Genomic DNA, 13,077 nt, shown 5'->3' on the forward strand with positions numbered 1-13,077 from the left:
ATTCTTAAAATTCTTAGAAGGTTGACATAGGCAGTAATAATACTTCTGTAAGAGCAAGGGAAGGTAGAGGACTTAACAAAGCAACTGGTTTATTTGTTTTTTATATACATAACAAAATTAAATTGCTTGAAATAAGCCCCCCCTGTAGGGTAGGGTAGGTTAGGTGAGATATCCTTTTCAGACAAGGAAGTTTTTTACTAGCTTCCTTTCTCTCCCCTTTATATAGGGAAGGAATTCTGAGAAGTATCCCTATTTAGGGGAACCACGTTTGAAGTTTTCGTGTTAAGTTGTGTTAGGTTATAATACAGTTGAGTACTCTTAAGCCACATTAAAGATGGCACATATGTACAAACTTCTTAGTTGGAACTGTAGAGGTCTTAATAACATTGTAAAACGCAAAAGGCTTCTTAACTCTATGCAAAAGGAAAAGGCAAACATTGTATTTCTTCAGGAGACACATCTAAAAAATGCTAATGAAAAACTGTTATCCTCCAATTGGTTTACTCAAAGTTATTTGGCTGCAGGGACTTCAAAATCCAGAGGTGTAGCAATTCTGTTCTCAAAATCAGTACCTTTTCATTGCCAAAAAATAAAGTCAGATCCTAAGGGTCATTATATTTTTGTCAGAGGGGAAATAGAGGGTCAGCCACTTACAGTAGCATCCCTATATGCCCCAAACGTAAACCAGAAAAAATTCATAAAGGCCACTCTTAATCTCCTAGCAGAATTTCAAATTGGTGAAACCATTATTGGGGCAGATCTAAATTATATAATGGACCCTACAATGGACAAAACACACAAAACAGGAAAAAAAGCAACAAAAAGCACTGAATTATCAAATATGATTGAGTCATTTAATTTGGTAGACATATGGCGTTTATTGAACCCGGAAGTTAAACAATACACTTACTATTCTAGTTTACATAAAATTCATACCAGAATTGACTATCTTCTTATAACTAAAAGGCTAGCCAATCAGATACAAGAGGCAGACATTGGCCCCCGCATAATCTCAGACCATTCGTGGGTAACATGTACACTTTCCACTCAAAATGATGACACGCAAGGATATCATTGGAAATTGAATAAATTGTTATTGCAAGATGAAGGGATGTGTGAAAAAATAACAGCTTCAATACAGGAATACTTTAAATTTAATTCAACCAACGATGTATCGCAGGAGACATTATAGGACGCATTCAAAGCTGTTATAAGAGGGCAGTTAATAGCAATCGCATCCACCTATAAAAAAGAGAGACAAGCACTACTATCTGAAATAACCAGTAATATCAGGCAGTTGGAACTACAATATGCTAAAAAAGGAGGTAAAAAATTGTTAAGAAAGCTAGAGCAGGAGCGTAGAAAACTAGAACTATTAGAGACTTCTCAAATACAAAAAAAATTTAATGATACTCAATCAGAAATATTTTACTAAAACACCAAGGTTCATTAGGTTACTTAGGCAGAGGACCATCCAAAAAAAGGTATCTCATCTTGTTAATAAATCTAAAGAGATAATTCAGATTTTTTATAATTATTACCAACAGCTGTATAAATCAGAGGAACCGGATCGAGCCAACATTAAAGAATACCTTAATGCTATAAACTACAATGTCAAAATAACACCTGAACATCTTTCATTTCTAGAGCAAGAAATAACACAATTTGAGCTGGATGAAACTTTAAAGCACATCAAAAACAATAAGGCACCAGGTAGAGATGGTATACCCATTGAATTCTATAAGAAATTCAAATCTGTGTTATTAGCTCCCTTAGTACAAACTTGTAATTCAGTAATGGTTAATGGAACTATACCTACTACATGGACAGAAGCTAGAATCACAGTGATACCCAAACCAGGGAAGGATAAACAATACCCTGCTTCCTATAGACCCATTTCTGTCTTAAATGACTTTAAAATATTCTCAGCTGTAATGGCTAACAGATTAAATAAAATAATTGCATACTACATTCATAGTGACCAATTGGGTTTTATTCCCACTAGAACTCTTACAGACAATTTCCGTAAAACTTTAGATTTAATCTTTGTAGGAAAGCAAAAAAAAGTGGAATCAGTTCTGTTGGCCATCGATGCGGAAAAGGCCTTTGACAAAGTGGAGGTCCCATATCTACATATCTATTACAACATATGGGCTTTGGACCAAAATTCATGACCTCTATTGAATCCCTGTATGCTAAACCAAAAGCACAAATCTATATTAATAACTATAGATCGGAGGATTTTAATCTACATAGAGGCACAAGACAGGGTTGCCCCTTATCCCCCATCTTATTTGCCCTCTCAATAGAACCATTAGCGTTTGCTATAAGAAACGATAAATTAATCAGTGGTATTCAAGTAGGAGAAGAGGAACATAAATTAAGTCTTTTTGCCGACGATGCAATTTTCTATTTAACTAAACCCTTTCAGTCAATTAGCTCATTACTCCATCAAATCAAAAAGTTCAGTGTGGTATCCGGATTTACTATAAATTATACAAAATCTGAATTGTACCCTATAGTTCTGTTGCCAACCTCCAGACAGAAATTAACAAACGCTTTTCCTTTTAAATGGGTACAAAAGTCTTTTAGACACTTGGGAATTCAGATACCATTGAATTTACAAGACCTTTATTCTGTAAATTATAAGCCTCTTGATAGCTCTATAAAATCAAACATGGAACAATGGGGTAAAATTAATCTAACCTTGCTGGAAAAAATAGATATGATTAAAACCTTTGTACTTCCTAGATATTTATTCCTATTCTATAACTTACCATGTTATATCCCTTCTAAAGAATTCAAGGATAAACAAAACCTTATTTCTAAATTTTTATGGTCACATAAAAAACCTAGATTTCAATTTAAGTTAATGACTAGACCAACAAAACAGGGTGGGTTAGGCTTGCCTAATTTAGAGGCTTACTATTTGGCCGCTAACTTAAAAAATATATTATGGTATGCAATGAAGGACTGTGATAAAGCTTGGGTGAATATTGAAGCATCCTATTTATTAGGGGACCAACTGTGGGAAGCCATCTGGAATACTCCAAATGATAGGCACTTCATTTCCAAGGACAATCCTTATTTAACCCTAACATTAAAGATATGGGACAAATACAAAAAACCTCTAATACCATCTATTTCACCGATGGCAAGCTTCCTAGGACAATCCTGGTTTAAACCAGGTCGGGGTACATATGATTTTAAAATCTGGAGGGAGGCTGGTATACATCAGTTTCAAGACATTATTAAAAACAAACGAATGTTGACTAAAACGCAACTAGAAACCCAATATAACATAAATATACCATGGTTTCAATACCAGCAACTTCATTATGTCCTACACAATCCTAGGATCATAGATATAATAGATAGACCGTTAACACCATATGAAAACCTGTTAAAAAGAAGTCCCAAACAGGCTAGAACTTTAACTTCAACTATTTATAATCTTCTTAATTTTAAAAGTTGGTCCGAAATTACTAGTCAACAAAAGGCTTGGGAAAAGGATTGTGGTATACCATTTACTTTAGAACAATGGCAGACTATATGGGAATCCCCTCTCTATAATACTTACTCTTTAAAATTAAAACTTCAGAATTATAAACTCTTCTCAAGGTGGTATCTGACGCCTAAGAAGCTATTTCTGTCACATATAAAACCCAACCCTGAATGCTGGAAACACTGTAGGCAGGAAGGGTCCTTTTTACATTGCTGGTGGCTGTGCCCGGAAATTAATAATTTTTGGAAGGAGATTAAAAAAACAGTAGACAATATTGTTGAGGGTAATATTCCTTTTACCCCAGAGTCAATCCTTCTGAACTACTGGCCAAATTTAAAACTTTCTTCAGTAAAGAAGGAGTTGGCAGCTTTATTACTCATGGCGGCCAAGCTTTTGATAGCGCAACATTGGAAGAGTGATGTGTCTCCTAATAAACAACAATGGATGTCCAAAGTATGGGAAATAGCAGCATTAGATAAACTAGCTATACAGATAAGGGTGAATGATTTACCACAGAAAGACAACAATTTTATTGAAAAATGGTTCCCGTTTTTTAAATTATATTAGCTTGGATGATGAATTTGAAAAATGCATTCCAAAAAAATACATAACCTTCTCATACTACTAAATTTCTTCTTAATTTGGAAAAAAAGATAGGATACATTGTGAAATAATATACTTGAAACATGGATGGTAAATGCTTAGATATGTATTAACAGAAGACTGTAAGAGTACTCTTTATGTTGTTTTAGTATTTATCTGTGTTATTGCTTATTATGTTTAATGTCTATGAATATTTTGTTTAGAAAAATTAATAAAAATTTAAGTGTGGAAAAAAAAAAAACTTTACTGACTTCAAACAGCTTGCTGGCGCATTTAAACGAGTGGCTACCTGTTGTACTGGCCCGCAATGCCTCTCCCTATGGGGTTGGCAAGGTCTTAGCCCATGTGCTACCTGATGGCTGCGAGGTCCTGGTGGCCTATTATTCATGGACCTCACAAAAGCCCAAGTGCAATTACGTGCAGATAGATAAAAAGGGGTTCGCTGGTTTTGCAGTGGTCCATTTTTCTTTCAGGTTGCCATTACATGACGTACAGTACTGGCCAGGGAAGGCTATGGATCACACCAATGCCCTGAATCGCCTGCCGCTGCCCTCAACAGACTCCGACCCAGCACCAGCACATTACATCATGGCGTTGGACTCGCTACCAGACCACCCAGTGCACACCAAGAACATTGCCTGCTGTTCACAAAAGGACAGAATCCTCTCCTGCGTTTTGGCCTGGGCGTCAAGGGGATGGCCTATGGGCCAGGTGAGGTCGGAATTTGTTGCTTTCGTGTCCCGCTGAGACAAACTATCAGTCCATAAGGGGTGTTTGTTATGGGGAAATAGGGTGGTGCCTCCAGTGCTGTGACAGTATGTCCTCTCAGCGTTACATGAGATCCACCCGTGGATTGTGCGCATGGAGGTGCTGGCCTGCAGTTATATGTGGTGGCCGGGACTGGACGAGGCCATTGAAGCCTGGGTAGCCCAGTGCCAGCTGTGTCAAGAAACACGTCCAGCCCCCCCTGAGAGCCCCGGTCCAACAGTGGGAGTCAACCCGTAACCCCTGATCCCGCCTGCACCTTGACTTTGTGGGGCCCTTACAGGAGAAAACATTTTTCCTTATCGTAGATTCATATTCTAAGTGGTTAGAAGTTGTCCCCGTAGCATCCACATCAACCTGGGCCACCCTGGGTGCCCTGCACAGGGTTTTCACCACCCACGGCCTGCCTGACACATTGGTCTCAGATAATGGAACGGACTTCACATCAGCCGAGTTTCAGGATTTCTGCGGCCAAAACTTAATAAAGCATACGTCGGCCCCCTTTCATCCTACCACCAACGACCAGGCAGAAAGGATGGTGCATGCAACAAAGGAATCGCTCCACTGAAGCATCCATGGGGACTGGGAAGCTCGCCTGGCAGAAAGCCTTCTAGCTCAACATTCCATCCCCAGTTCCATCACCGGCCGCAGTCTGGCCGAACTCTTAATGGGCCATAGGGTGGCTACTCTATTAGACCACATGCACCCATACCGCGCCCCTGATCTATAAGACATGCCAGAGGCGGTCCGAGCTCACTGAGGATTTGACAAGGGGATTTGGTGTTCACCAAAAACTATTGGGGGGGGGGGGCCAGCCTGTATACCTGCACGGGTTTCAAGAATCAACAGCACCACATCCCCACTGAGCTCCCTCTTCCCTATTGAGGACTGATATTTAAAGAAAATATTGAAAAGATGGTGCGGAATAAGCAAAGAATGGAAGGTATAGATAGGAGCAGCTGGGCAGTAGGGAGAGTGGGGTCTGAGTGCTCGTTTGTTCCAAATATACCTTTGCTTTTGTTATATATGTAGAATTATGTCAAGTATCTGGGTATTCCTATTTAGCTTATTGGAGCCAGAAGAACGGAGCTTGGGGAACTTGGGACAATGGGCAGCAGGATCCTGATACCTGCTGCCCTGCACCAATCATAGGGCCCCGGCCAGTTTGAATGGGCCAATAACCTGCTAGTGCGGGAACCCAGAGTTGTATATATTAAGGCTCCATTGGCCGGTTGCGCAGTCTTGTTAGTGCAGCCATCTACCATGCTGCCCCTAATAAAGAGCTGTTATCACTGTTATCTCGTCTCCTCGATGCTTTGAACCCACTATATTATAGGTTTTTCTCCCTCCTCTTGAGAAGGGGAACTGCATATAGGAGCTTCCCCCCCCCCCCATGTAAACCAACAAGATCAGCCAAAAAGGATGAAGAGGTGGGGGTAGACAGCATGGAGGTGGGTAATCAAGCAAGCTGGTGTAAATCCAAATGAGACTTTTGCAAAGGGGGGGGGGGGAAGAGGATCAGTGTCAGCAGCCCTGGGCTGCCCATGCAACTGAGAGAAGCTGGCACTTTCATAACGTCCTCTGTGCTGCTCATTCCTCCTGCAGCTCCAAGTAACAAGTGGGTGGGATTTGTGTGGGAAGGGAGCGGCTTTTGGCCCCAACCACTTCAAGAGGGAAAGAGAACCAAAAAGTGGAAGCTGCACTTGGCAGCTGAAATAATAGTTCTCTCCACCTCTCTCTCTCCCCCCTTGCTCAGGGACCGGATTAGAGACCTGGGCGGGCCAGTTCTGACCCACGGGCCATACATTTGATAACTCTGTCCTAAAATCTTTTCAAGCATTGTCTGCTTCAAAGACATAGAGGATAGCCAGTCCTGGCTATTTACTTTGGAGAAGAAGCAAGTGGATACTGTACACCACTGTGTTCCATGGTTCCCATAGGCACACATTGGAGATACCTGGAGTAGACAAACAAAGGAACTTTAGCAACTACAACATTGGAGTCAAAGCTAGAGTCAAGGGGAAGATAAAAAGGTAGCTAAATACAGAATTCTACTTGGCTATTTGCCATCCAAGCACTTTGGAAACAGCTCTCTATTAAGTTTAACCACCTTTTAGAAATAAATGTATGATTTTTCTGAAGGTAGTTAACCCAGTGCAAAATGCTACTGTTTGTTTATCAAGAGGATTAATCAAGCATGCTCATATTTCACCTGTTCTGAAACAGCTAAACAGGCTTCCAATTAGTTTCTTGGCTCAATCCAAGGTTCATGTATTGACTTTTAAAGCCTAAAAAACCTTGGATTTATTAATATGTGGTAGTCTTGTCCAGTTATAGAAAATTTTTGGAAATCAATGTTTGCAGAGTTGTTATAATAACCTAGGAACAAGTAAAACCTACCTTTGAACTAGCCCTGCTTAACTTATTTATCAATGAAAATTTCCAATGCAAACAAAAAATACTTACGAACTTGCTTTTAGTCACAACTAGGATGCTTATTGCTCAATGCCAGAAGAATGTATACTAAATTTTCCTTGGATAGGTGGCACACTAAATCAAGGAATACAGCAGAACTTGAAAAACTAACAAACACAATTAGATTAATTCAAGAGAAAAAGAAAGATGATTTTAATATAATTTTGAATAGTTTTATAGTTTATTTAATGGAATTTCCAGACTATAGTTTATTAAAGAATTTCTTTTAATGGATGTCCTTACCTGAAAATTTGACTAAGGCACTGAATAGTTATATTAGAGGATACTGTTTTTCATAAATAAAAATTATGTAAAATCTCAGTCAACTTGGATGGAAGCACCCCCCCCCACTCCCCTTTTCTCCTTTCTTCCTTTTTATCTATTCACGATTTTTCTCATATTGGTTTATATATTTTCATTGTTTTGCTTTGGGGAGTTTTTTGTTGCAACATCACCATAAGATGATGGTATCATCTCTCATACTGGATATGAGGTTATCAGATGGGTTTGTTATGTTATGTTTTGTTGTTTGCATTTGTCTTGTCTGTGTAAATAAAAATACTGTGGGGAGGGCGTAATATAAATTGACAGAAATAAACAAACAGCCTGGGGTTCTTAGCATCTTAGGGAAAAATTCCTCCCAGTTGAGCCTCTCTGCTTATTGTAAAGGCTCCATTTCACATCAATTTTACATGGAAGCAAGACTTGACCTCCACAAGAAGTAGGAACTCTTCTGTTGAGGCCCCCAAATTGTGAAATGCTTCGCTTGGAAATGCTTTTAGCTGTTTTCCCATTTTAAGATAGTTAAAACCCTTTTTCCAATTTGCTTTGCTCTTTTATTACACTTCTCTGATTTATGTTATTAGCTGATATTTTAAGCTGCTGACTTTGTTCTGGTTTTATTTTCGTAAACCATCTTGTGAGCATATTGAAAAAGTCTTATAAAATATTTTAAATAAATACATGTCCATAGCTTGGGATCACATGTAACACAGAAAAATACTCATTTAAAAACGGATTCTTATGCTTTGTGGTAAGTTACATCTGTATGTACCGTAATTGTTACGTGTCTTTAAAATAAAAAACTAAAGCATCGCAATGCTTATTAAGCAATTTACATTAAAAGTAAATTAAACGTCTTCTACTAGACTCAAAATTAAAGCAGTGGTAATTCAGCAAAGAAACAGTGACCCCCAATGGCCATTTTGGCTCTCTGCATAGGAGCCAGGGCAGTTTATCAGAAGCACATTCATTATATACAACATTTTTCAGTGGTGCCTTTAAGACCAACAAAGTTTTATGAAAGGTACAAGCTTTTGTGTGCACACAACACTTCTTCAGATATGATGAAATGGAAATAGAAATAACGGTCAGATGTATAGAGGACAATATATTAGCATACAAAATAATGGAAGTGTTTTTAACAGATTAAAAGTATGGTCAATTTAATATGGTGAAAGACAGGAGGTGGAAGACAGGAAGGCCTGGGGTGACTTTGTCCATGGGGTCGCAAAGAGTCGGACTCGACTGTGTGACTGAACCACAACAAAATTTAATATATATGGCTATCATCTGTTTAGGTTCAACTGGGGAAACAAACATAGTAGAGGTGAGTCTGTCTTCTCTAAAGCATGGAAGCAACTTGCAGCATCCTTTTCTTTGTAGTGGGGCAATTGGCTGTGTAGAGTTAATTTCCTTGTCCTCAGATTGGAGAAACAGATTTAAATCTAAAATATTTATATAGATTACTTAATATGTTACAATTGGGAGTCATTAACAAAAAGAATGGCTGCTGATAATTAGTGATACATTTGAGCAAATAAAACATTTTAAGAATTAGTTTCTGCTTAATGAGCAAATTTTGAAAATGAACTTAATGGCACATTTAGTTTTAACGTCAATAATTCTGAGACGTAGCAAACCCCCCCCCCAAAAAAAACCCTCAAAAAAAGAGATTACGTTTTGCCAAAAACTGCAATACTAGAATGCTACTGACCTCAACTGGTCAACTATATTGCTACAGAAACACAAAATGCCACACACATCGCTCTGATGGATGTCAGTTTAGAAATTAAGACACAGCTTAATGGTACCCCTTTCCTCAAAATCATTTAATTCATTTTGTTTGTTGACACTATATGACACTTCAGTTAAAAAGTTAAGGTCTCCATTTAAAACATTGTCTGTATTAAATTGTAGAAATATCGGGAGAAAATGATTTTGCAGTGGAGGTCCAACAGGGTAATATCTGCTGGAGTAGAGGAAGCAGTGGTATGCACCTCCAAACAAAAGAGAACAAGTGGCCTTCAATCAGAGAGCAGCTTCCTATTAAGACTCACTCCTTCGTACATTATGCTTTTCATCCCCACTCAACCACAAAATGATTTTGCTGTAGGAGACACAATGGCGGAAAAAGATTTACATTGAAAGAATCTTTAATAATAAACTGTTGCAGGTCTGCCTACTTCCCCCATGATTTATAATACAATAAACATTGGATTCTATTAAGTCTCATGCACTGAAGTTGCACTGGAAGGAGGGGAAAAAACCCACAACCCAAATATGAAAGCTTTCAATTCTTTCCATCTCCAGTGCCATAATAGTGAAATGAGCATGGTTAATGTGCTAAGAGTATCTCTTTGCATCTTTTATAGCTTGTGTGTATTAATCTGTAAAGCTTATTAAGAAAGTCATTGCTATGCAAAGCAGCACCCAATCTCTTTTCTCTTGCTTTTCAACAGAGCGCAGTGTTCAGCCAATAGGACTTGTCCGCTGCCCCTCATTCTGCATTCATAACATGCAACATTTGCACAATGTATCTCTCAAAGACTGCTGAATAGAAAGCCTTAATACTCATGTAAACAACTGCAAACCAATTACTTAATGAATCAGGCCCACGCATAATGAGGTGCCAGACAAAGAGCTATAAATGCATTTTTGCGCCCAAGCCTCTGCTTTAAAGTAAAATCCCTCAGCTGTAGTTTGGACTTAACTAGCACATCATAATTATTGTCTGTAGGACATCAGAGGAAGCCATTTTTTTTATTTAGGTCCATCATGGTATTTTTCGAGGTCACTCATGAGCTCAGTGACTAAATATTGCGAAGGGGGAGGTATTAAAAGTACCACAGTGATACTAGACTGTTATGTTTATTTTCAAGTACTGGGTTTCAAGACCACTTGTAAAACCAATAAAGCGCAAGAAGTGACTACAATAAGTGGAATCCTTAGACATCAGCTTGTAAGAAATTTTACCGTGTCCCAACTGCAAATAAGCACCTGCGCCATTTTCCATTCTTTTACACTTTATTCTTACATTGTGCTTTCTAAGACAGACGTCAAGTATAACGCAGCAAGTGGTATTTAACAATTTTGTCTTAAAAAGGTACTTTGTTTTCGAGTTATTCAGAAGCTATAATGCACACTATTTGATTAAGGGTAACGAAAAATTCATACTATACTAAAGTATTTGTTCCCAATAACCCAAGGGCACAAATCATCTGGTGCAGCCAATACTCCCCAAAAATCTATCTTCCATGCATACGGGATTTCAAAAATAATCACAATGCTACAGAATTTGCATTATATAAGCAGCATTTCCAGAAATGCGAGACATTGCTAGTTCATATTATAATGCAGACTGCTACCTACCAGAACATTCCTTTAAAAAAACAACTACAGTGTTTATATTTAGCCCTGTGCTTTCCGTATAAAATACAAGAACTGTGGGTTTGGAATTATTAAAGGTCAATTCCTCCATTAAAGCGAATGAAGGACAAACCCAGGCAAATGGTTACAAATAACATCTAAAGGCTATTTTTAATTTCAAGGCACTAGATATTCCCTCAATTTACTACTCTTGCAAACGGTTCATTAACTTAATAAAATGGGATTTTAACAGATATACTTTACATTCCAATCAAACTTCCCCCAAATCAGTTATAAAACACATGGCTGTTTCACAGATTTTATTTTTTGTACAGTTTTGTACAGTTCAGGAAATCAGCATGTCACCAATGGAAGTTCTAAGATCATTAAAAAATACAATATAACATCCTTGTGAATAATGCTAACTATATCACCACCACACACAAATCACGCTCCATAAATATGGGTTCCAAGTATCTACCACATAATCAGAACCAAACCAAAAAAGTGCTTTAACAATTATTATGGAACCATCTAAGGACAATTTAAAATGCCATGACTGTTTACTGCATTTCATTTTCTGCTGTTGCTCATTAATAGTGATTTGATTCCTGCTAACAGGAAAAAAATGTAACAAAAAACATTACTCAAAGAACTAAAAAGAATTCCACGTAGTCTACCCTCCACCCCCTGCCCCAACAGAGATAAACTGCACCCTTTTAGGAAAAAGCAAGGGCATTAATTAAATGCTCTCAATTCAAAATACAAAGGAGAAAGTAACAAATAATCTAGTATCAAATACTTCTTTAGAGGGCACAAAACCAGGTATTGAGCTTGAAGCTCATTTACATCTCAACTACATGCAGAAGACGACACACCACTTTATTTCTTCAAGACTTTATGTTTTACGTCTGCCCTTTTCCTGACAACTTCCATTGTCTGGTCTCTAAGTAGTCCTACTGAGAGCAGCTGTACACGCTAATTTGTGGTTCACTGAGATGTCAATTGAGTCTTAAAATGAGAACACAACAGCTGCAAAACAATACCTGGCTTTAGTGCAAATATTTTCTGAGGTGTATGAAATTTAAAGTTGTTGTTTTAGAGAAACAGAAATCTCAACCCTTAGCCCTTGGATCAAAATATTGCCGCCAGAGTGCCATTCATTTTCTAGAGGCATTTTTTTTTCCCACCAGGTTCAAATTATTCAGTGCTTTAAATGACTTTACCTTGACAAAGGGCTTCTTTTTTCTTGATATGAAAAACTAGCTTCTGAACTGGTTGCATTGCTTTTCTGTTCTTTTACACTATGGCCATCAGTATTCAAATCTATAATAAGGATAAACACCAAAAACACTTTCAATTATTTGTTGGTTAAATTGAATTAAAACCAGCTACACACAGAAACTTCTGCCTTGAAAAAGATAGTGAGAAAAGAAACTATACAAACAACAGGGTAGGAAATGTTTTGCACTTTGTACTTTGAAGAATTTTTTTAAGTTGTTCTTAATAGACCATGTCAACCAATAATCTGCAAACTGCTTCCAACAAATAATATTTTGTGTCTTTTTCCAGGGATATTAATAAAAGGCCCTGGCATATGTGACTCAGAATATATGAGCATAGCATAGCAGCTTGCCAAGAGCAAAGCTGAAATTTAAATAGAACTCTAAAATATTTTATTTTTCCATTAACAAACAAGCTAAGTCCAAAGACACATTACAGGACACAATCCCTTTTGATGTTCGGAAAACTATTTAAAATAATGAATAAGAGCATCTGACAAATATACTGCCCTTGGCTTTTCTTCAACACACTATGCTTTCTGGCTGTACAACACGGCACTGTCCTAAGCATCCTGTTTAATTGCTCAGTTACTGAACCCAATCTGAACCTTTCCAAAACATCTGTGATCTATAAAGGCATCCACTAACTGGAACCTCTTTACCCCTATTTTTGAGATAGCAAAAGAGAGAGAGAGAGAGAGAGATGCATATATGCTATTGATCAGAGATTATAGTTGTGGCACATGAAAGCATTTGTCCCTCGACAAACACACAGCACCTTTGTGGGTCCAAAGGCTA

General features: G+C 37.9%; 1 protein-coding gene across 1 annotated transcript in view; it reads right to left on the reverse strand.

Annotated features, from left to right (window-relative positions):
- KIZ (kizuna centrosomal protein) overlaps nucleotides 1-13,077 on the reverse strand; it is a 166,723-nt gene that overhangs the window by 27,949 nt on the left and 125,697 nt on the right. Inside the window, exon 12 of the mRNA XM_060253930.1 lies at nucleotides 12,223-12,322. Coding sequence (XP_060109913.1) covers nucleotides 12,223-12,322 — 100 coding nt within the window. The remainder of the gene's footprint in view (nucleotides 1-12,222; nucleotides 12,323-13,077) is intronic.

The sequence above is a fragment of the Heteronotia binoei genome, chromosome 14, assembly GCF_032191835.1.
Source record: "Heteronotia binoei isolate CCM8104 ecotype False Entrance Well chromosome 14, APGP_CSIRO_Hbin_v1, whole genome shotgun sequence".
In the NCBI taxonomy this organism is placed as follows: Eukaryota; Metazoa; Chordata; class Lepidosauria; order Squamata; family Gekkonidae; genus Heteronotia; species Heteronotia binoei.